We start from the raw sequence: 25,824 nt of genomic DNA on the forward strand, positions 1-25,824 counted from the left end.
TTTCAAACCTAAATGAGATGAGGATAAAGTCTAAGAAAGAAAAGGAAGAGAGAAAGGAAGGTAATGAAGGCAAGACAAGTGGAGGCAAAGGAAGGGAAGGGGAGGAGAGAGGAGGGAAGGGAAGGGAATGGAAAGGAAGGAGATGGAAAGGAAGGGAAGGGAAAGGAAGGAGATGGAAAGGAAGGGAAGGGAAGGGAAGGAGAGGAGAGAGGAGGGAAGGGAAGGGGATGGAAGGGAAGAAAATGGAAAGGAAGGGAAGGGAAGGAGAGGAGAGGAGAGAGGAGGGAAGGGAAGAAAATGGAAAGGAAGGGAAGAAAGGGAAGGGAAGGGAAGGGAAGGGAAGGGAAGGGAAGGGAAGGGAAGGGAAGGGAAGGGAAGGGAAGGGAAGGGAAGGGAAGGGAAGGGAAGGGAAGGAAGGGAAGGGAAGGAAGGGAAGGGAAGGGAAGGGAAGGGAAGGGAAGGGAAGGGAAGGGAAGGGAAGGGAAAGGGAGGAGAGAGGATTAACGGGAAGGGGATGGAAAGGAAGAGAAGGGAAAGGGAGGAGAGAGGATTAAAGGGAAGGGGATGGAAAGGAAGGGGATGGAAAGGAAGGGAAGGGAACGGGAAGGGAGAGAAGGGGAGGGGAGGGAAGGGGAAGGGAAATGATATAATAAATGTAACATGAAATTACATTTTAAATGTGTTTTTATCCACTACTTAGTTACTCATGCTTTTCTTCACATGCTGACAGATATTGGATTTAAAGATAATATAAACCTTATGCAGGAAACCAGACTGATAGGATATGAGCTCTTTGTTTATTTATCAACTAGGACACACCTTGTGCCTTGCCACCTGCTCTGTCAGGACTCTTCCTAAGAGCCACCTGTAGGTGTGACAGGCATTAACTGCTCACACCTATTCAGCTTTGAAGTCCTCTATAAAGATTAAGTCTGGTAATAGCTTCCAAGTAGGGATTATCTAGAATCTATCATGTTGGGTATTTTCTAAAAGTGAGCCAGAAAATCTCAAGCTAGATGCATGAAAAAATACATGCTTGACAATAACTCGCCATTTCCATAATGCTTTTAAAGTCTGCAAACACTTTCCTATTAGGTAGGCAGTGCAAATGTTATACCCATTTTATAGATGAAGAAACTGATATTCAAAAGAAATGTAAGTGACTTAATAATGTTATTTATATAGCATTTGTATAGCACCTAAAGAGTTAGAAAGCACATATGCTATTTTACATATGCTATCTCATTTGATCCTCACAACAATCTGTTTTATAGATGAAGAAACTGAAGCATAGAAGAAATTCAGTGATTTTGGAATAATACTTGCTTTCAATCATTTTTCAGTTGTGTCCAATTCTTCATGACTCCATTTAGGGTTTTCTTGGTAAAGATACTGGAGTGGTTTGCCACTTCCTTTTGCAGCTCATTTTACAAATGAGGAAACTGAGGCAAATAGGGTTAAGTGACTTGCCCAGGGTCACATAGCTAGTAAGTGTCTGAGGCCACATTTGAACTCAGGAAGAAGTTTTCCTGACTCCAAGGTCAGTTGCTGTATCCATTGTACCACCTAGCTGCACTTTGATAATTATAGTCAGCATTTGTATAGAACTTTATGATTTGTAAGGTACTTTGTGTATATTACCTCATTTGATTCTCACAACCTTGTTGTTGTGCTACTGTCACCCCATTTTACAGATGAGGAAGTTGAGAAGAGGTGATGATTTTCCTAGGGTTGCACAGCCAGTAAGCATCTGAGGCAGGATTTGAACTCATGGCTTCCTGACTCCAAGTCCAGCATTCTACCCACTGTTTGTCCAGGGCCCAAGGCCACACAGCTAGAATTGTTGAATCTAGTATAAGAGCCAAGTCTCCTGATTCTAAATTCAATTAAACAAACATTTATTTCTAAAGCATCTATTATGTGGTATAATCGAAAGCATGCTAGACTTGGGGCCAGGAGGTGGGTTAAATCCCACTTCAGATACTTATCAATTGTCTTAGTTAATAAGCAGCCCACTTAATTTCTCTGGGACTAGATTTCACAATCTCTAAAATGAAGGAATTGTATTCAATGACCTCTAAGCTCCCTTCCAGCTCCGCATCTAAAATATCATGTACAAGGTTCTATGCTGAGCACTAAGGCACAAAAGAAAAGCAGAGGGAGAGAAGGGAATGGTCACTGCCCTCAAAAGGCTTATAGTCTAAAATGTATTCTTTCCACTATATTATCATAAATCTTTCCACTATACCATGCTATCTAAGAAAAACAATGAAATTTTTTTGTGCCTTACCCCAGGCAGCAAAAATATTGTAATTTTGAAAATGAAACACAGGGAGCTTCATTTAGACTTTCAAATAGCTGTGCCCAATCTTGCACATTTCCTTTTGAATGCCAAATTGATACCAGATATTAAATCCCCACCTGCACCATGCCCCAGACATGATTACTAATTCTTTATTGCTAACCGTATGATGGTATATAATAGATAAGGGTACTGTCCAGGGAGAGGCTCTGAATGACAGCTAAGCATTATGATCAATTTCCTTATGAAAAGCACACTTTTTTTAAAAAAAGATCTTGTTATAGAGAAGCCCAGTCTGCAATGTTAAGCTCTTATGAGTGCTTTCTTAAAAGGCACCAGAAAACATTGACATTTCACTGACATTTAAGGTTATTAATTTGTGCAGACTGAAGCAATTCTGGGGATAGCTTTGGAACCTATTTGTCATTTCATAGACCACTTGTCATTTCTACCAACAGTAATAAAGAGGTAAGGAGGAGGAAAGAACACTGACTGAAATCAGAGGAACAGGGTTTACAGCCCAACTTTGATGCTTATTCACCTGATAAACTTACTTAACCTTCCTGGGCCTTAGTTTCCTCATCTGTATATAGAATGAGGGGCTGGGACTAGATTTCTAAATTGCCAGGGTGATGGTCTTTTCTCAGTCTTCCCTCATTCTTCGCAATTTATCTGCTTCATTTGACTCTATTGACTACCCTCTCTGGTTTTTCATGACTCTTTTGTATCGTGGTTCCCCTTCCACTTAATAGCTCCCTCTCAGTCTTCTCTGCTGGTCCACCCATAGCACACCCCGTAACTATTGGCATCCCCCAAAGCTCTGTCCTGGGCCCTCTTCTTTCCTTCTCTTTGTGATCTCATCAGCTCCCATAGGTTTAACTATCTTTCCATATTCTAAACCCTCCCTTCTTCCAAACTTTCCTATTCCCATCAAGAGCACCAACACCCTTCCAGTCTCCCAGCTTTATAATTCCGAAATCACTCTGAACTCTTCACCCTCTCTCTCACTGCACATATCCAGTCAGTTGCCAAATCTTGCTTTTTCTGCCTTCCAAGCATCTCTCACATCCAACCCTCTCTCTCAACTCACTACCTCTCACTGTTCTAATAGCCTCCTAATTGGTCTCTATGGCTTGAGGCTCTCTCTACCCCCAGTCCATTTAACTTAAACACATGAACATGTGACTCTTCTACTTAATTAACTCCACTGTATTCCTAATACCTAGAATTAAATTTGAACTCCTCTGGTTAGCTTTCAAGGCCATACATATACAACCTGGACCCAACCTATCTTTCCAGCCTCATTGGACAATACTTTCCCTCTAGAACTCTGCCATCTAGCCAAAAAGGCCTTATCTCTGTGCCTCTCACATGACATTCCATCTACTATCTTCATGCCTTTGCCTTGGACATCCCCAATACCTGAAATGCACTCAACTACTTTCCTCCCCTTTATAGAAGCCCTCTTTTCCTGTAGGATATGTCTCAAGGGGAAAGGATTCTTCTATACAAAAATAGGAATAGCAGTTCTTTTTATAGTGTGAAAAAACTGGAAGCTAAAGGGGTGCCCATCAATTGGGGGATGGCAGAACAAATTATGATAGATGAATGTTAGGGGATATTATTGTTCATTTAGAAATTAAGAAAGTTACAGTTTTAGCGAATCTTCAGAAGACTTGTATGAACTGATATAGAGTGAAGTAAATAGAACCAGAAGAAAAATTTACACAATAATCCCAACATTGCAAAGACAAATAACTTTGAAAGACTTGTCAAAAACCAACCACAATTCCAAAGGACTAGCCATTTTTGAGCATACACAATACAGGAATTTATTTTGTTTGACTATGCGTATTTGTTGTGAAAAATTGTGTGTGTGTGTGTGTGTGTGTGTGTGTATGTGTGTTTTCTCAATACAGGGAGATGTGAGGGAGAGGAAAAAATATATTAATTGAAATGTATTAATTGCACCTTGACTCCCCAACTACTAGTGCTCTCCCAAACTACTTTGTATATGTTTATATTTTTAACTTTATGTTTATATTCTATGTATAATACATATGTGTGTTATATATAATTGTTTCCTCTATTAGAATGTAGTTCCTTGAGAATAAGGAAGGCTTTGTACTTGCATCTTCAGTACCAGCACAGTTCCTAAATAAATATTTTATTAGCTCTCTGTAAATTAATCAGATTCATCTATAATGTATATAATATTAATATATAAGTATATAATATATAACATATAGATTCAAATATATGCTGTAATAATGAGTAGTATTTACATTGCACCTTGAGATCAGCAAAGTGCCTTATAAGTATTATCTCATTTAATTCTCACAACAACCCTGGGACGTAGGTACTATTACTGTCATCTTTGCTTTACAGATGAGGAAACATTAGCTTGTGAGCTCCTCAAGGGTAGAGAATTTCTTTGCCTTTTCTTTTATCTCCAGTGCTTAACACAGTGCCTGGCACATAGCAGTACTTCATCAATGCTTATTAACCAACTGGCTGACTGACTTACCCAGAGTCACATAGCTATAAAGTGTAGGAGGCAAAATCTGAACTCAGGTCTTCCTGACAGCAGGCCCAGTGCATTGTGACACCTAGCTGTCCCTAGTTTTTCTGGTGAGCTTCAGTTACAGCAGTTGTCCATTGAACATTTCAAACTGGATGTCCCAGAGGCATCCGGGTAGAGACTCAGTCCTGTCTGATGTCCCAGGTTCAGAAATGGAACAAAATGAAACACTCATAAACCATTTTAGCAGTTCACAAAAAGAAGTTTATTTCACCATAGCATGGAAATACATTGCTTATCAAGGACACAACATTGATTCCATTGAGTGAAGTTTCCTTATATTTGCATTGGCCACACTGGTCAAAGCTGAGGGAGAGCAACCCTTGCCTCTTCATGAGCTGGCTTTTGTACTTTGGCTACCAGGAAACTTATCAATAGCTTTAGCCTCAGTCTCCTGAGATAATTCTATAAATAAGTCTCAAGCATAATTTTAATACCTTTTAAGGAAAAACTAGCCAAGCCTTATATGGCAGCTACTGTTCATAGGCAGTTAGGTGGTGTAGTGCATAGAGTGACCTGAAGTCAGAAGACCTGGGTTCAAATCTGCCCTCAGATACTTACCCCTATTACTAATAATAACTAGAATTTATGTAGTACCTGCTACGTGCCAGACACCATGGTAAGCACTTTACAAATATTATGTCATTTGAACTTCACACAACTCTCAAAGATACTACTATTATTATCCCTATATTATAAATAAGGAAACTGAGGATAAATAACTTGCCCATGGTCCCACAGCTAGTAAGTGTCTGAAGCTGGTTTTGAACTCAGGTCTTCCTGACTCCAGGCCAGCCACACCACCCATTGTACCACCTAGCTGTGTGACCTAGAGTTAGTCACTTAAACAGTGCTCAGCCTCAGTACCCTCATCCAGAAAATGGATATAGTAATAGCACCTACTCCCACAGGGTTGTTGTGTGGCTCGAATGAAATAATAGATGTAAGAATGCTTTGCACACCTTATAGTGATATTCAAATGCTAGCTATTATTATTATTATTGTCATTATTATCATGCCACACATCTCAAGCTCAACAAGTCAGAAACAGAACATGTCTTTCCCCAAACTCACCTGTCTTCCAAATTTTCCTGTTTCTGTGAAAAATACTACCATGCTTCCATTCTCCAAGGTTTGTTATGTTGATGTTATCCTCATGCCACAAATCCAATCAGTGGGTGAATCCTGTGGTTCCTACCTCCAGGACATTTCTTGCTTTCCTTCTCTTTACTCACACAGCTACCACCTTACTTCAAGCCCTTAACACCTCTCACCTAGACTATCCAATAGCTTCTTAATTGGGGTCCCTCCCTCAAATCTCTCCCACTCTTCACTCATAAGTTCTCTGATGAAATTACAGGTTTAGACCAAAAACAAAAAAAAAGTTTCAGTCCTTTAAGTAATAGCAATTAAAAGAGAACATCTTTAGAATAGAGATGATTTCTTGGGTTTTTTTTTTAACCCAAGCACCAAATATATATAGGGTAGTGGATATTGTTGAGTTGAATTGGAATTGTTGAACAAATTATGCTCTATAAACATAACAGAACACTATTTTCCCATATGGTTTTATGTAAAGTAAAAGATTACAAGCATTCTCTTTTTTATTTTTGTTTAATTAATAAGGGTTAATTTTCTCTCCATCCCCCTTCCACATCTCCATTGGGAGAAAAAAAAAAAGGAAAAACAAAACTCTTGTAACAAATGCATATAGTCAAGCAAAACATTCCTACATTGGACATGTCCAAGAATAAATGTAGCATTTTGCATCTTGAGTCCATCACTACATATATGTATAAATATATATGTATATATATACATACATATACAAAGAGGGAAGAGTTCAGAAAACCTTAGGAAGACTTAAATGAACTGATTCAGAGTGAAGTAAGCAGAAGCAGAACAATTTTGACAATAACCACAACACTGTAAAAAACAAACTCAGAAAGACTTAAAAAGTGCAATGACCAACCAGAAGATTAATGATAAGCCCATGCCACTCCCCTCTTGATGAAAAGGTGATGGATTCAAGATGTAGAACCCACCATATATTTTTAGAAGGTGCCAATGTTGGGATTTGTTTCACTTGATTTCGCATGTTTGTTACAAAGGTGTTTTTTTTTTTTCTTTCTGCCACCCCCTCCCATGAAGGATTGAGTTTGGAAGAAGAAATACCTGTTAATTGGAAAAATAAACAGAATAACTAAAACCTCTTAGTTCACATACCACCATATCACAGTTTAGAAAAAAGTGTTGTACTTTCAGTTAAACCAAACAATTACCTCCCTGCCCCTAAGCAAACTATTCCCAATTTTAGAACATAAGCCTAGTGTTGCCTGGACGGTAGAGGAGAAATGGCATTGATTTTCCTAAATATTTCCAGCTCCATTTGTTGACAGAACCTTATGCTGTTTTAGAAGTGGAGTTTCTGCTGCCTGCCATGTCAGTTATTATACTGGAAATTTAATTGTAGGAGGGCTTTGACACTGAAACTTTAAAATTTGTTCCAACTGACCTTCTCTGAGTTATTTGCTAGAATCTGGCCTGGTGCCTCAGGAGGGATGATTTGTTCCTATTCAGTGGGTAGGCATAAGGACCAGGAGACAGAGCTGACCTGACATTAGGGGGACTAAAAATGAGGAAGCCCCTTTAAACAAAGAGATTAGCTGCCTACCCTAGAGATTTTCCCCCATCTCCAAACTGTTTGACTTTGGTTTGCAGAGGGATTATTTTGTTATCCTGGTGTGCTTCCTGCATCTGTTTAGTCTTAAGGGCTTCCAAAAAACATTTTTCAGAATCCATTTGTACTTTTATAAATAATCTTCTAGTGTATAGCAAGTTTTAAAATGAACTTAAAAAAAAAAGACAGATTTTGAAATGGACTTGTGTGCCAGACAAGAGTAGGAAATATATACCTACATATATATGTATATATATACTTATATATATATGTATGTATATGCATGTGTGTGTGTGTGTGTGTGTATATATATATATATATATATACTGTCAGAAGCATATAAGAATCATGTTGATTTTATTGATCATCTATACTTCATCCAGGATTTCACCAGACCAGCATGCATGACTTATGATGCTTCAAGGCAAGAATCCAATGTGACCAAATTCCAGCCCTTGTTAGAGTTGGTGAAAAGAATGTGTCATATGTGCGCCCCCTGCTGGCTCATTAACCAGCACGACATTGAGACAGGCATGACCACATCAACACCAATGACTGGTGGGCAGAAAAAAAAGGAAATGCCAACCGGAAATGTCGTTAGAAGTTGTATTCACTAAAAGTGAAGGGAGGGAAAAGGCTAGGATCAGTAAGAGATGTTATCTGGTTTTGGATTTTTTTTAATGGCATGGAATGGCATTTATTTAAGGGTATTTTAATGGTATTTTAATGGTATTTAATGGTATTGATTTTTTAATGATATTGAATGGTATTATTTAATGGTATCAACTAAAATAGATAAATAAATAAATAGCAACTCACTCTTCCTTGGTGAGCAATGTGCCTTTGAAGTCATTGTAACTGCCATTCAAGCTGGAGATAATCATCTCTGGGGTTTAACTGAACTAGCCAATAGGCTATAAGGCAATAGACTCATCCACCTAGAGCTGATAGGGGTGTCAGACTGATAGAAATGGGGGTGGGGATAGAGGGGCCAACTAATTTGTACCCTTTGACCCAGCAATACCACTATTAGGTCCATTTCCTAAGGTGATCAGGGAATATGTTCTATACATACATATATATATATATATATACATACATATATATATATATATATATACACACACATATATATATATATATATATATGTTCTAAATGTTCTATATGTTCTAAAATAGTTATAGCAGCTCTCTTTGTGGTGGCAAAGAACTGGAAATTAAGGAGATGCCCATTAGTTGGGGAATAACTAAACTAAGTTATGGTATATGATTGTAATGGAATACTACTGCACTGTAAGAAATGATGAGCTGGTTGGTTTTAGAAAAACGTGGAAAGACTCACATGAAATGGTTGTTATCCTTCATTCTCAAAGAGGCTCAAAATGCATCACTATGCTACATTTTACCACAAATGTGGCACAAATAGTCCATGTGAAAATTTGGGGTGGATTCTCTAAATTTGCGCATCTTGCATTTCTTTTGAGCTACTTCGACTCTGTGCACCTTCTCCGCTGTGGGCACGCCATACTGAGCTTTACTGTGCCAATGTCTCCCTGTCACACAATCATTTCCAAAGTTCTTAAGAGAGACCTTAAGAGTGTCCTTGTATGTAATAAAGAGTTAAATGAGCAGAACCATGAGAATGTTGTATAAAGTAACAGCAATATTGTTCAAAGAACAACTGTGAATGATCAAGTTAGAGTATTATGAATATTCGAATCAACTGCAAAGGACCTATGAAGAAAGATGCTATCCACTTCCAGAGAAAGGACTGATAAATAGAAGTATGTATAGTATATTTTTACATGTATTTGTATATCTGTGTCAAATGGCAACCTTGTCTAGTGTAGGGTGAGAGGGAAGGAAGGAGACAATTTAAACTTAATTTTTTAAAATTATATGTAAGGGTTTTTGTTGGCTGCATATTGATTTAGCTTTAATATGTAATGTTATCTATGTTTTATTGCATTTTTACTTATTTTGTTAAATATTTCCCATTTACATTTTAATCTGTTTCTGGCAAGAATGTTGTGGTGTTTAGCAGCCACATATTTGACCCCTCTAATCTAGTCCAACCCCCTTATTTTACAGATGAGGAAACTAAGATCCAGGGAAATTACTTACCCAAGGTCACTCAGGGATGGGATTTGAACAGATCATAGGCAGGATTTGAACCCAGTTACTCTGACTCCAAAACCGGTGCTCTTTCCATTGTATCAATACGTCCTTAATTTGTGGTCAAGAGATAGGCATTCATTTTGTATTACAGACCTATCTCCTGGTTTCATGAAAAAAAGCTAAAAGATCAGCAATCCTGAAACCACAGACTTCTGAAGTGATGACCTCCTCCCAGTGAAAAGCATACTGATCAAATTCCACTAAAAGGAGACTGATTTAAACTTTAGGTCCAATTTGACTGGTAGTCTAAGACTCAAGGACAATCCTAGAATCTGAATTGTTTAGCTGGTAGGGACTTAAGAGTTCATCTTGTTGAACAGATGAAGAACACAAAAGGATAAGAGAAAAGATACCATACCATGGAGTGGTTTATCTATTTATTTAATACCCATTTTCTCTGTTGCAATTTATAATAAAAGTCCAAATCTCTTTTTTAATTAATTAACCAATCAATCAAATATGTGAACTCTAGATATCAGGAGACCCTGGGGCCAAAAAATAAGGACAGATCAAAGTTCTCTTTTACACACACTTGGATCATCAGTCCATCACCATATCTCAAATAAGTTCCATGCCATGTTTCCACTAACATTTTGCTTTCTTTTTTTTCTAAGGCGTTTGGATGCCAACCAAATCAACTACATCCCAGCCAACTGCTTTAATGGCCTGATCTCCCTGAGACACCTGTGGCTAGATGACAACTCTTTGACTGAAATCCCTGTCCAGGCTTTTAGGAGTTTGTCAGCATTGCAGGCCATGACCTTAGCTCTGAACAAAATACACCACATACCAGACTATGCCTTTGGAAACCTCTCCAGTTTGGTAGTACTGTAAGTTTTATTGAAATTTTTTAAAAAGAAAACTTTCTGATTTCACTATGTAACATAGACTTTAAAATGCAGAACTCTCAAACTTTGATCAGGATTTTAAGGTATGACATTTTCTTTCCTAATGACAAAACATATTCATACCATGGAGTGGCTTGTAAGTGGTCTATTTATTTAATATCCATTTTTTGTCACAGTTTATAACAAAAGTCCAAATCCCTTTTTCTTATTAATCAATCAATTAAATATGTGAGTATTGTTCAATGCATCTGTATTATTTTAAAGTTTTTTCTGAAACTTGTAGATTTCTTATTTAATTGAATATTTTCTCAAATAGCATTTATGAAAATAAATGGTCTTACAATTAGGAGCTGTGAAGACAATGATTATCGGAGGGATAACTGAAGTGGGTGATAGGGACTTGCCCTCAGACCACTGAGATGATCCAAGTTAAGTCAGAGTAGGCATCTGGATAGAACAGTGGATAGAGTGCTAGCCTAGGAGTTAGGAAGACCTGAGTTTAAATCTAGCTTCAGACACTTACTACATGTATGACCTTGAGCAAGTCACTTAACCTCTCTGTCTCAGTTTCCTCAATGATGAAATGATAATCATAGAACTTACTTCACAGGGTTGTTGTGAGGATCAAATGAGATAATAATTGTAAAAAGCACTTAGCACGCTACCTGGTGTATAGTAGGTGCTATATAAATGCTTATTCCCTTCACTTCCCTGAGATGTAAAAGGTACTTACAAGCTTATACTCCTTCAGTAGAAACAACTGAGCTTAACACCTAGGGTAGCAAGAATAAAAAGCTACTAGATGACATGCTTCCTTCTACCTACCCCCTACCATCATACACTCTTCACCATCCCCATGCTATAGTGCCTCAGGCCTGTCCTGGCTCTACTCTTCTCATCCCCCATCCTGATACAGCAATAGCATCCCAGGGTCTTTACTCTACCCCCCTTCCCTTAACTGGATTTGTCTTTGAATGGTGGTTTGAAGGTCACTCCTTGCTGCTTGCCCTGACACCAAAATTGCTAGTGAGAGCTCTGAGTCAAGCCAAGCCAAGTCAACAAACCTTTATAAAACACCTACTATGTGCCAGGCACTGTGCTAAGCAGTAGAGATACAAAGGCAAAAACATATATACACCCCTGCACTCAAGGAGCTATATAGAATGAACACTGGTTCAGGGAAATAGGAGTTGGTTAACCTCACATTAAGTACTAATAAATCTTTTAGAAAATGAACCATAGTCTCATAGGATAAGCAATTTATGGTAATTTTTACCATGTAATTTCTCATGCTAACCTGGCTCCCATAATGGTTGCTAAGTGCTTTACATATACTGCCTCATTTAAAAGACACCTGATATGCTGTTCTTCAAGTAAAAAGATGATACCAACCCACCATTCTTTGAGGGTAAGAATTGCTTCATTCTTTGAATACATATGCCCAGCATTTACGATTACACCTGCCACATAGTAGGTGCTTGTTGATTCATTGATTGATTGATTAATTAATTAATTCCTAGGATACGCATCCCAGTGGTGGTGATAGATTGACACAGATCCTTCCATACTCCACACAGTTTACCTGGTGACCAGTTTCCAAAATTCATGTTAGGAGTTTAGAATTTCACCATGGAGTGAAAACATACTATCTGGTCTTTATAGGGATCCAGTCTGTGACTTCTTTAGCATGCCACTGAGCTGATATGTGGTTATTCCATACCTCCATTCAGAGAGCTGACCTCTCTGGACAACAAATCTAATCTGTATACTGTCACTTGATATTGATACAGGAATGTGTTATTCACTGAATGCCCTCCTGAGCGCAAAGCGAAAGCCTTCAGTTTTAACACAGACCTAGGTTAGGAAACCTAGGGACTCCACAAAAACTACCCTACTCCTCGCTAGGCCTTGTCTTCAAAGAATTTGTGTTTAGCAATGACAAGGAAGCCATCAAGTCAAGGCAAATCCTCTGAATCCTCCTTCCCAAAACCACACTCTCTGTTTTGTAGGGCCCAGCCAACCTATTAGGATTTTTAGTTGACCTGTACAATGCTTGTGTCATATCATTATGTATTTTCTGAACTTTCAACTCAAAAAAAATCAATGTCTATCTATTAAATTTAAAGCCAGGGTACAGAATCAGCTATATGTTTATGTTTGAATGAAAGGAAAAATACAGGCCCTTCCTCTGGCTTTTTTTTTTTGCAAAGCATTATTTGTATGTGTTTTCTTTTGATTTTACCAATCAAAATGTTTTGCCTAAGTCCACTGCGTTCAATGTGCTCCCCTGACTGTGTCCTTAATGTTCTCCTACAGACATCTCCATAACAATAAGATCTACTCCCTGGGAAAGAAATGCTTTGATGGGCTCCACAGCCTAGAGACTCTGTGAGTTGACCTCTTAATTGTTTCCCTTTTTCAGTGTTTTCATTAATATTCTGAAGAATCAAAACAGCTTTAAAACCAAAACGTGCTTTTTGGCTTTGAGTGTGTTGTTTACAAAGGCTATCACACACACACACACACACACTCTTTTCTAAAAAAAAAACAAACCTGAGATTTAAAGGACCAATAATGGGAAAAAAATAATAACCTTATTAGAGAGTGCATTATCAGCAAATCAAGACACATTATACTGAATCACTCAGTCTATAAACATTTATTAAAGTGCCTACTATGTGACAGGCACTGTATAGCAGACATCACAGTCTGATTAGAAAAAAAAATTCATTTTAAGGGATCAAATGATTGTCATCCCTCAGGTTTATTATTACTGAGTTCAGATCTACCTTTACAAGAGAAAAAGGGAGGGATCCAAATTAAGAGACAGTTCAAAAGAATAAATCTAGAAACTCAGTTATAAGCTTGCATCAGGGTAGATCACAAAATAATAATAGTATAATTATAATACAATTAATCATTTACAAAGGGTTTTGTATATGTTATATCTTTTGATACCATGGGGAGGTTGATAACCCCAAATCAGATAACCACTGGCTTCTAAGCCAGCTCCAGACTGACCAATCCAGGCTATCAACAGCAGCTGAAGAAGTTTCAACCATTAGGTCCTCAGGTAGGGAAGGGGAATGTGTCTATAGTTTCTGGACACAGCAACTCCCTAAAATGTATTTGCCAAAAAAAAAAAAGTTATATTGACAATAGATTATTCTAGCCTGGTTTAGATGCCCCTGGTCTACATTATTGGTTCAAGTCATGAATGGGGAAGAGGAAAACCCTCCACCATCACTTTTGAATCCATTATTCATATGCAAGTCTAGTTCAACACAAAAACTAGAGGGAAAGTGCTTGAGATTACTTTAGCTTTTTCCACAAATGCTTTTTCTGGGGGAGCCATCCATATTGGCTGCTTTTATGGACAGTGGGAACCAGTAATGGTTTGCCTTACAGAATCAAATAAGGGATTCTCTTCTCAGGCACCAAGAGAAGAGGCAAGCAATGTGTTGAATGAGGTTCGAACCATCATGTTTGGGGAATAATTAGAATGCCTTACAGAAGGAAGAGCTAGGAGTCTTGGCAATCACAAATTAATACACTCTTTCCTGCGCTTCTGAGCCAAGTTCAGGATTCCGGGTTTCATTAAAAAGAATATAAGCAAGTTTCAGTAGTGATCAGTGGTACATACTCTTTGTTCTTTACTCACAAGGAACTAGCTGAGGGTGCGTGATGACCTGTGTCTGGGAAACTTAACACCGTAAGGCTTCACGATGATATTTGTGATAATATGAAATATTATAATACTTGGGAAGTCCTTAGCACAATATCTGGCACATAGCAAGCACTTAACACACATGTGTTCCTTTCTCTTCCCCTTCACTTTATATCAAGTTTGTGCAAGAATTTCTTTTTTTGTATAAGTTTATAGAAGATACGTGAATCAGTGCTATAGTTCTTCCAAAATACTATTTCCCTCCTCCCCCCCACCCCCGCCCTACTGGAAATCAAGTAATTTATAAGGGCCCAAGCCTCATTTAATCAAAACATAGCATCTGGAGGGATTTACCAACAGGAAGGAAATTTATGTCCACAACCTACTTTATTTCCTGCCTGCCATGTGGCTTAGTGACGGTTTGTACCAGACAAATGTGAATCATGATTCATGTTGGACTCAGTCAGATTAGCTCGCTTTGTAAATTAACTAGCAATTCTTCTCTACAGAGGAATATCCAGGCACATCTGATTAGCTGACCAAAAGGCTTTCCTGAGTCATCTGGGAAATCTGCCATTCTCAGAGTCTAAGAGTCAATTATTCTTCTTTTATCAAAGTATAGAAGAAAGGTATATTAAGTCTGGAAAGCATGTTACATTGTAAGTAGAAGTAGAAAGCCTAAGGACATCTTTCTCAGATGATTGCTGCCAAATCTTTCCGTTGCCAAAGGGCAATGAATGGAATGATAGATTATAGGTAGAAAAGGAGAACTGAAGTGTGTTACCAATGATGACTTGGGTGTTGGGAGTGGTGAAAAAGATACCATAAAAGACATGCATAACTGCAAGATAAAATCATTCAGTCATGTTTCAAGAACAGAGTGAGAAATGGACAGCCTGAATGCCACATGAGAGTTCACAAAATGTATAAATTTTAAAAAAAAGAGAGGAAGACTCTCCACTTCCCCCCCCCCAAATAAAATAAGTAGATGCTGCTTTATGGAGAATTTATGAAAAGATGTGGACAAGAATTACATAGGGGAAAAAAGGTTTGGCAGATAGGATTTTAATCTGCACCCATAGATACAGTTCCCAGAGGAGATCACAACTCTTTCACAGTATAGACCAATAGGATAAGATTGAAGGTAGAAATATTTGACTCTGCCATCTCTCTCTTTCCAAGCTAATGGTAGATTGTTACTTGAGTATCTTCATGGACTTTTTTACTCATTGCCTTATCAATTCTAACATTTTGTAATTGAGCATTACATTTCAGGCTCAGGATCATATATTGCTTTGGGCCTGAATCATTAATTATATTCCTGAGATAATCTTGGAGTCAGTATACTTCCAAAAGACAGAGTTGGGCATTCTTCTGAAAGGCAGAAACTCCAACTGCTATGAAAGTTAGTCAGATCATCCTCAGGCAAAGCCAGATGCTAATTAAGAATCACAGTCCATGATCATGGGGACAGGAATCCAGGAGGCCCAGTGTGAAATAGGCAGGCCATGAAGAGGCTTGATGGTTGATCAAAAGGCATCAAAGTCCAACAAAATATGTCAGAGTAGGTTCCCATTGGACAGAGAAACCAACAGCCCCAAGAGGGTCCCTGAGTCACAGAATTTCAGTGGAAGGTACCTCAAAGGTCATCTGGTTCAACCTTACCTGAAAAAAAAATTCCCTCTATGAAGTCCCCAATGTAGAATTATCCAGCCTTTGCTGAAAGACTTTAAAGGAAGGGGAACCCACTATGTGCCAAAGGAGCTCATTCTATTTTTGTCAGGACCAAATCTGTGGCTTCATTGATGTGGGGAACTCTCAAGGATGAAACCTCCTTTACCAATGAAGAGCAGCACCTACTTTTCAACTTGTAGTCTGGAGGTACCAAGAAGTGAAGTGGTGTGCCCAGGGTCATCTACTAGTATCAGACATGGGACATGATGAACCTAGGTCTTCCTGACTCTGAGGCAGGCTCCTGATCCAAAACTATGGTGTTGCTCCTTGGCTAGCTCCATCTGAGGAGAGCTTTAATCATTAGGAAGCTTGCCCTTTTGTTGTTGACGCGGTGGTGGTGGTGGTTGTTCAGTTGTTTCAGTCATGTCACGCTCTTCATGACCCCATTTGGGGTTTTCTTGCTAAGATATTGGAGTGGTTTGCCATTTCCTTCTCTAACTCATTTTACAGGTGAGGAAATTGAGGCAAACAGGGTTAAATGACTTAATGCATGGTCACACAGCTAGTCTGAGGCCAGATTTGAACTCAGGGAGATAAATCTGCTTGACTCTAGGCCTGGCACTCTATTCACTGCATCACCTACCTGCCCAAGTTTGCCCTTCCTCAATCTAAATTCATCACTTCACAACTTTTATCCATTGCTCCTAATTCTACGTTCTGGGACCAAACAGGAGTCTAACCCTTCTTCCTCACTACAATCCTTCAAATAGTTGAAAACAGCTTTCCTGTCATCCATCCCCCAGACTTTCCTTCTCCAGACTAAACATACCTATTTCCTTCGAAGGATCTTTTAGGACATGAACTCAAAATGCTGTGACAAATGCCTGTGATTTAACGAGTTAGCCCAGGCACATGGTCTCCTGACTCAGCCTAAGCTTCGTCAGTTAACACTAATCTCACCTCTCAACAAACCTAGGGCCCTGCTGAGCCCTGATTCATCAGCATTTCCATGGTTTCTGATCCAAAAGTGTGTAATCGTTTAAAAATTATCTGCCTAAGTACAGCAGAACCAACTGCTTGGAGCAAAGGCAAAAGTCAACCCTAACTTAAAAAGAAGAGTAAAGATGAGAAGAATGCAGTACATTAAATTACAGCAGTTGCAACACAACCTTTTTGAGTAAACTGCTAACCATCAAAAATGGGAAATGTACTAAAGTAAAGACTCTGTTGCCCTCTATGGAAAAATTAACCAATGGAAAAGTCTAATGAAGAATGATCCTTTCTAAGGCCAACCCTCTGTAAGTACCACTGATTCCAATCTCTCCTCTCTTCTCCAACAGAGAGCCCCACTATCATCCCCTTTCGCTCTCTAATCTTCAGTTTCTTCATATCTACTGCCTAAAAAAAGGTGCTCAAGTCTTCTCCACCTTTAAAAAGCCCTCACTACATTCTACCATCCCTGCCAGCCATCATCCCAATATCTCTCCTCCCCTTTTCAGAGCCTCCATGTCCTCTCTTCTCCCTGTTTTCTGAACCCTCTGCAATCCAGATTCCAACCTCCTCATTCAACCTAAGCTCATCTCCCCCAAATTTTCAGTTATGTCTAAATTGCCTTTTCTCAGTCTTCACCCTTCTTGACTTCTCTGCAGTCTTTGACACTGCTGACCAACTTCTACTGAACCTTCCCTCCCCTGGATTTCTGAGACACTTTTGTCTTGATTCTCCTCCCTCCTTCTCAATCTCCCTTGTAGGACCTTCATTAATGTCATTCTCACTAATTTAGTATTCCCCAAGGTTCTGTCCTAAGTCCTCTTCTCTTTTCTCTCTATCGTCCCTTACTTGGTGATCTCATCAGCTCCCAGGAGTTCAATTATCATCTCTTTGTAGATGATTCCCAGACATATCCAGCTCTTATCTCCCTCCTGAGCTCCAGTCCAGCATTGCCAAATGCCCATTAGACATTTTAAACTGGATGTCCCATAGGCTTCTAAAAATCAACATGTCCAAAAAAGAAGTAATCTTTTCTTCCAAAGTAATTGCTTTTGAGAACTTCCCTATTACTGCAGAGAACACCACCATCCACCTAGTCTATCATATTTGTAACCTGAGTCATCCTCAACTCTCAATGTCATTCACCCCACATTTACAGTCAGTTGCTAAAATTTTGTCATTTTTACTTTCCCAACATCTTTTAGATATGTCCTCTTCTCTCTACATGCACAACCTCTATGCTAGTTCTGGCCCTCTTCATTTCTTGTCTGGATTATTACAGTAGCCTCCTAATTAGTGTTCTTGCCTGAAGCTTTTACCCATCATCCACATAGCTGCCAAAGCGATTTTCAAAAGCATAAATCTGACCACATTGTTCCCACCACTCAATTAACTCCAATAGTAATTACCTCTAAGATCAAATATAATCTCCTTTGTTTGGCATATAAAACTCTTCACAACCTGGTGCCCTCCTATCTTTCCAGTATTCTTACACTCTATTTCCCTCCATACTCTCTACAATCCAGTGACAGTGACATACTTGCTATTCCTGACACACAGGACACTCCATCTCCCACATCCATGACCTTGTAGTAGCTGTTCCTATGCTTGGAATGTTATTCCTCCTCACCTCTGCCTCTTAGAATCCCTGATTTACTTCAAAGCTCAGCTTGAACACCACATTTATCAGGAGTCCATTCCTAGTACCCTAAGCTGCTAGTGTTTTCCTCTCTAAGATTGTCTTCCGTCTATTCTGTATGTATCACACACACACACACACACACACACACACACACACACACACACTGTGATTTGCATGACTGCACATGTAAAATCTAATTCAAATTGCTTGTCTTCTCAAGGAGGGGGTGGGGACAGAAGAAGGGAGAGAATTTGGAACTCAATTTTTAAAATGAATGTTAAAATTTTTTGTTTGCATGTAATTGAGAAAAAATAAAATAAAAATAAAATGGAAAAAATGGAAAAGATTCATAAAGTACAGGAGTAAAACTTCCCAGTAATCAACAAAACTGTAGCCTTTTTCATTTATTGATCACAAATATTTTTGATATAAATTTTACCATTTTCTTACCTTATTGGTATCAGCAAATAAGGCTTCTCTTGACTTCATTTAGAGGAACCTGTTGAATTTTGTATTTCTTCATCCTCTTCAGTGTACCCTAACACAGATGCTGCAGGTATCTTCCTGGTGGTCTGTTCATCATCATTGGATATAAACAAATGTTCCCATGAAATGATACTTCCTAACACTCTCAAACCTACAATAGATAAGTTACCTCCAACAACTCCTTTATTTATCTATGAACCGTTCTCCCATTTACCTACAATTTATTTTTATCCTCTGGTTTTATTCTTGGGGAAAATCCTAGTATGGATATGGCTTAGTTATTCTGATAGGATATCAGATTATTAAACTTTGCATTCTACTTTAGAAGTACCAATAATTGAATAAATGTTCATAGACAATCCAAGAATTGGGTGATTCTTAGCACCTACTGCTCCCTTTGCCTCCTTTCTACTACCATCATTGCAATAACAGAAGAGAGATGTACATGATTAAGTACCATTTAATACTTTTGTCTCTTTCATAAACCAGCATGGCGAAAAGAATTCATTACACGACAGTTAAGCTTCTGGTGATAAGCCTGTCTATACTTAAGAAGGCTTTTCCTTGGACAGGAGATACGGGTTGTTTTCTAGGCCTATACTTGAAGTCTTGCCTGCTTATATGAACCTACTGGTATAACCTTTGTTGACTCAGGGCTAACTCCATACCATGATAAAAAAAAGCAGAATAGGGCTTTTGAGGAGATCTGGAAACAATAAATAAGTCTTATTTGGTGTTTTTGGTGAACTGTATTACCTTGTATCAATTAATTTTAATGCAGATAAAACTGATGCAAAATCTGTCATTAATATACAGTGCAGCTCTTAGGAATATCCTACTTAAAACAGATATAGTCTGCATTATTTTCTTAGAGGAAAGTCAAAAATATGATCTGTTTGTTTTCACAGAGATTTAAATTACAATGATCTAGATGAGTTCCCCACTGCAATCAGGACACTCTCAAGCCTCAAAGAATTGTAAGTATTTGGCACAAACTTTATCAGGGGAATTTATTACAAAATGTTAATGACTTTCACTTAATGATATTGTAACTGTTCCTAGAAAATTCAGTAACTTCATAATTATGGAAAAAACAGAGACACTTCAAATTATGTATATTTTTTTCCTTCTATAAGTGGCCAACAGAAAATAGTATCTGCTGATTGTTATGCATCTTTCCCTGGAATATAATCTTCATTTTCTTTTCTCAAGTTCTGCTATCTTACTCCATTCACTTGACAGATTTCTCTTGCAACAGTGGTGAATACAATGATAGTGAATATTGAAGGCAACTCAGAAACTTGCAAAACAGTCTCATGGCTAAATTTATGCTGAACCAAGTTGCATCTCTAAATGCCATCTTTCAATAGGAAAAGACCATAGCTTGCCAAAAACAAAACCAACTAGTAGCTTTCCTTTTACATCTATTCTACAATTAATTTTTCTCTATAGTTAAAAATAAGAATACTCAATATTAGGAATGTTCTTATACAGTAAGATAGATATATAGATAGCTGTATTTTTCTGACCCTGAGAGAAATTAGGTATTGTATAGGGAAGGGAGGGGGCAGAGAGTAAACAATAGTAAGAAAAACCCTAGAGGGTCAGCATCAGTAAATTCCATATGTGGCTTTCTTAAATGTTTAACTTTAATCTGGGAAGTCACTATCATATGTGGGTTAGGAAACTGAAGATTTTCCACATAAATGATTTAGCCAGAGATTTTCAAAGGACCCAAAGATGCTCTTTACTCTATCCCCCTGCCTTTGAGCTTAATTTGTCCCAGACAAATGAGAAATGATGTTATTACAAATCTCTGGGGGTGATGGAATCTTCTTTCCTTCTGAAGTTTATTCCCTACTGTCAAGAAATCCCTTCTGAGAGCTACCCTACATCCATACTGTAACTTCAGTCAATTTCTTCTTTTTCCAGCTTCCGATGAGATCAGGAAGAAATGATCCCCACCTGAGGGACAGGGGAAAAAAATTGAGTTTTCTTGCTTATTGTCTTATTCGTAAATCAAAGGTGTTTACTTTCTTCCTCCTTCCTGGATTGTGTTTTTACATCAAATGCAGGAGTTTACTGTTACATTCTCAGTCTGCCTTCCTAGGGGATGGTAGCTGGCAATTACTCTCTTTTGGACTTTTTGTTGTTGTTCGTCCTTTGCTTTGAAGAGGACCATTGACATCACAGGGTGATGTGCATGAAGTGAACTTAAATGAGGCAGAGCTCCACAATGTCGTCAGCCTCACTTTCTCCTCCAAAGTCATCGTAGTACAATTTCAAGATAAGGTCAAGAAGACTGGCGATGCCTTGGGCTGCAGTGGGTGACCTTGCTCTCATTCCCTATACTTGTTCAGGTGTCAAGTCTTATCTTTTTTGTCTCCATAAGGTCTCTCTCCCCTTCTTCACCCACACCACAACCAGGCTTTCATCGCCTCTCACCTGTACTATTACAGTAGCCTTCTCATTGGTCTTTCTGCTTTCATAGCTTCCCCTTACCAATCCAATCTCCAGACTATGCCCAAAGTGATATTCCTCAGGTATGGTCCTAACCGTGTCACTCCCATATTCAAGAGCCTTCAGAGGGATTAAAGACAAACTCTTCTATTTGGCATTTAAAGTCCTTTACAATCATGCTCCAACCTATCTCCTCCTCCCAACGCACTCTCCATTCCAGCCAAACCAATGTCCTGTTTTCATCACCAATCATCTTCCCTGAGGCAGGCTGTCCCCGAGCATAAAATGTTCTACCTTCTCACCTCCATTTCTGGGAATCTTACTTCCTTTGAAGGTTCAGCTCAAATACCACCTCTTTATTTGAGTCCTTTCCTGTCTCCCTCCCACCCCACCAGTTTTCAGTGTTTCTACCCAAAAAAAATTACCATATATTTACATTATATATTTTATATTTATGTATCTATATTTATATTTCAGGGAAAGACACAACAATCAGTAGAAACTATTTTCTATTGACCACTGATAGGAGAAAATTTATATATGTGTATATATTAAAATTTTGAAGTGCCTCTATTTTTCTATATTTATGCTGTTGAATTTTTTAGGCGGGGCTGTAATATTGTTTCCCCCATCTTAGATGTGACTCTTTGAGGGCAGGGGATCTCATCTTCTCATACCCCAGTAGCTACCTAATAGCCAGTTGTTGAACTGATGGCTTTATGGGGTCAACCATGAATTAAACCTATATCTAATAATAATAACAAACATTTCCATAATGTTTTAGAGTTTGCAAAGTGATTCACATATATTCTCTCATTTGATCCTGACAGTAACCCTACAAGACAAATATTATTTTCCCCATTTTTAACTGAGACTAAGGAAAGTTAAGTGAATCCAGCTAATAACTATCTGGGGCAGGGTTCACACTCAGATCTTCCTGGAGCCAAGTCTAGCACCAAATAAATATTTCTGCAGAGAGCCTATACTACCTTCTCCCTCACCTTTGTTCACTTCTGTTTTCATCTTCCTTGTGATACATTCTTTACTACTATATTAGGAGTTTCTGACCAAAACGATTTTAAACACTAGGGTAGTGTATGAGTGGAAGAGAAAGAAAAAAAAAGTAAAGGGGGAAAAGGAAAATTAATTCAGGCCATTTCTATTTCCTAAGAAATGTAGGATGAATATTAAAGAGAAACCAGGGATCCATTCCTCTAATTCCCCCTATCAGCCTTATTCAATTTATCGATTCAAGTCAACAAATGTTTAATGCTCAGGGTTTAAGAGATGTCATGTAAGGCCCTGAGAGTACAAAAACAAAAATAAAGAGGTTACATAGGTCTCACAACATGTATACAGACAAGCTAATGTATAAGGATACCTTATATGTATGACATGTATAAGGACAAGCTAATTTCAGGAGAGCATGTGCTGATGATTGGAAGCTAGGGAGGGGTCCTCAGGAAAGGCTTGATATGTTAGGTGCCACTTGAACTGTTCTCTTAAGGAAGCTAAGGATTTTAATCTAAAATCAAGAAGACCTGAATTCAAATCCTCTCTCAGACATTTGCTATCTATATCACCCTGAACAAGTCACTTACCTAGTTGCTTCATCTGTAAAAGGTGGATAATAATAGCACCTACGTCCCAGGGCTGTTGTGAGGATCAAATTCATATAGAGATAGAGATGGAGATAGAGATAGACATAGAGATATAGAGATATAGATATAGATATATACACACACACACATATAGCACTTGGAATATATACATAGCACTTATATGTGTGTGTGTGTGTGTGTGTATATATATATATACACATAGCCCTTAGAATATATACATAGCACTTATATATATATGTGTGAGTGTGTATACACACACACACACACACACACACATATATATATATATATATATATATATATATATATATATATATATACACGTAGCACTTAGCATATATACATAGCACTTACCATAGGGCCTGGCAAATAATAAGCACTATGTAAATATTAGCTATTATTATTGTTGTTAATTATTATGTGGAAATCCATTCCAGACTTAAGATATTCAAAGACCCAGAGACATAATATGGATTGTCAAATACAGTTAACAGTAGTTAGCAGGCCTGATTGTCTGGAATGTATTTTTCTCTGTAACATCCTCTCATAGTATTAGTTACCTGTGCATACTTCTGGAACTCATTTTTTGGATTTGCCATTGGAAACATCTTCCCAGCTACATAAAAAGGAAAAAATCTTTCTAACTATAAGTTCCATGAAGGCAGAGAGAATGGCTATCTAAAATTGGCATCTCCTTTGGGGTTAAACATAGTGCTTGGACCCCTGGATTGTTGAATTAAGCTAAATTTAAATTAATTGAGCAAGCAAACTGTATCTTAAAATAGAATCATCTACTAATGAATCATGATCATTAGAAATGCTTGTTATGGGGCAGGTAGGTGGTGAGAGCACTGTCCTTGGAGTCAGGAAGACCTGAGTTCAAATTTGACCTCAGACACATAACACTTACTAGCTGTGTGACTCTGGGTAAGTCACCTAATTCCAATTGCCTTGCCCCCACCCCCCAAAAAAAGCTTTTTACCTCCACATATTAAAAGGAAAAAAAAGTATTAGATCATTTTCATCATAACACTAATATTGTATATACTACAATTTTTTTTTCTTTCTAGGGGATTTCATAGCAACAATATCAAGTCGATACCGGAGAAAGCATTTGTAGGCAACCCTTCCCTTATAACAATGTAAGTGACCGTATATAGGGTTTTGGGTTTTGGGTTTTTTTTTTTTAAGATTTAATGCACATTTTAGGTGTGTCCATGCTGTTTATTCCTGGTAGTATACCTAAATGGAAGGAGGTATGTATGTATAGAAGTGGAATTGAAATGGATTAATGTCAAGTTTGGATTACAGCATGCAAGTGATAATAAGCATTTATTAAACACCGAATACATGCCAGACACCATGCTAAGTTCTGGGGATACAAAGAGAGATAAAAGACAGGCCCTGCCCTCAAGGAGTTTACAATCTCATAAGCAAGAGAGTGTCTAGAGAATGCAACCAGAATGAGAAAGAGCCTGAGAACATGACATGTGAGAATCAATTAAAGGAACTGTGAGAAAAGACTCAGTGGGGACAAGATCACAACTTTTCAAGGATGTGAAGTATTCAACTTGTTCTGTTTGGCCCCAGAGGGCAGAATCGTGAATGGCCCAATGGAAGGTCCAAAGAGACCAATTCAGGATTGACATCGAGACTGAACTTTGCAAAAGTGGAATGGGCTGTCTAGAGAGGCAGTGACTCATTCCCTTCTTAGAGGTCTACAAGCAAAAGCTGGACAGGCGGTGAAGTAAGATGTAGTGGGAATCTCTCTCATGGATGGGTGGGGCAAGATGACCTCAGAAGTCCCTTCCATTTGCATATTCTGTGATTCTGTGATTCTGTCATCCTGGTAAAATGCAAAGGTTTAGGTAGCTCACTCTGAAGCAAAAGACCATTAACCTGTTGTCAACCAGAACAGTGCCCATGATATTCAAGCCACCCACATCTTTTAAATATGCCACAGTTAATGGTTTTCTGCCCAGGCCTGCCTGGCTATATATACATATACATACATACATACATATATATATATTATATATATATATATATATATATATATATACACATACATACATATATATATATATACACATACATACATACATATATATATATATATATATATATATATATATATATGTGTATATATATGCTGGCACCCATCTCCAGAAAGATTTAGTTAATTTAATTAAATAATTTTAAATTAAATAATTTAATAAAAGGATTAAATTAATAGGATATCTGTACTTATAAAAAGGATAACATGCTTTGTCAAAAATGGTGCCATAAAGGATACACACTATAAGTCTAGCACAAGCAGAATAAAGAAGGGAAACAGACATGAGTAATGGGAAAATGTCCCCCACTAGAATTTCAGCCAGTGACACAGGCTGGGTACTACTACATAGGATGTGGGCTGTATTGTGGTATCAAGGAAGGAATTAGGAAAACAAAGTCAGAGTTATGGAAAGTTAGTGACTTACCTTTGTTTGGCAGCCAGACGATGCAGCGGATACAGTGTCAGACCTGAAGTCAAGAAGACTCAGCTGAGTCCAAATATGACCTCAAACATTTCCTAGCTGTGTGACCCTGGGCAAGTCACTTTAACCTTCTTTGCCTCAGTTTCCTCTCCTGAGCTGAAGAAAGAAATGGCAACCCACTCCAGTATCTTTGCCAAAAAAACCCCAAATGAGG

The 25,824-nt window shown here is 38.1% G+C and overlaps 1 protein-coding gene across 1 annotated transcript in view; it reads left to right on the plus strand.

Moving 5' to 3' along the window:
- LGR5 (leucine rich repeat containing G protein-coupled receptor 5) overlaps window positions 1-25,824 on the plus strand; it is a 194,025-nt gene that overhangs the window by 137,063 nt on the left and 31,138 nt on the right. Inside the window, 4 exon segments of the mRNA XM_020968899.2 lie at window positions 10,356-10,571; window positions 12,906-12,977; window positions 19,957-20,025; window positions 24,201-24,272. Of these exon segments, the coding sequence (XP_020824558.1) occupies window positions 10,356-10,571; window positions 12,906-12,977; window positions 19,957-20,025; window positions 24,201-24,272 (429 nt within the window).

Source organism: Phascolarctos cinereus, unplaced genomic scaffold (genome assembly GCF_003287225.1).
Source record: "Phascolarctos cinereus isolate Bilbo 61053 unplaced genomic scaffold, phaCin_HiC Scaffold_1;HRSCAF=81, whole genome shotgun sequence".
Lineage (NCBI taxonomy): Eukaryota > Metazoa > Chordata > Mammalia > Diprotodontia > Phascolarctidae > Phascolarctos > Phascolarctos cinereus.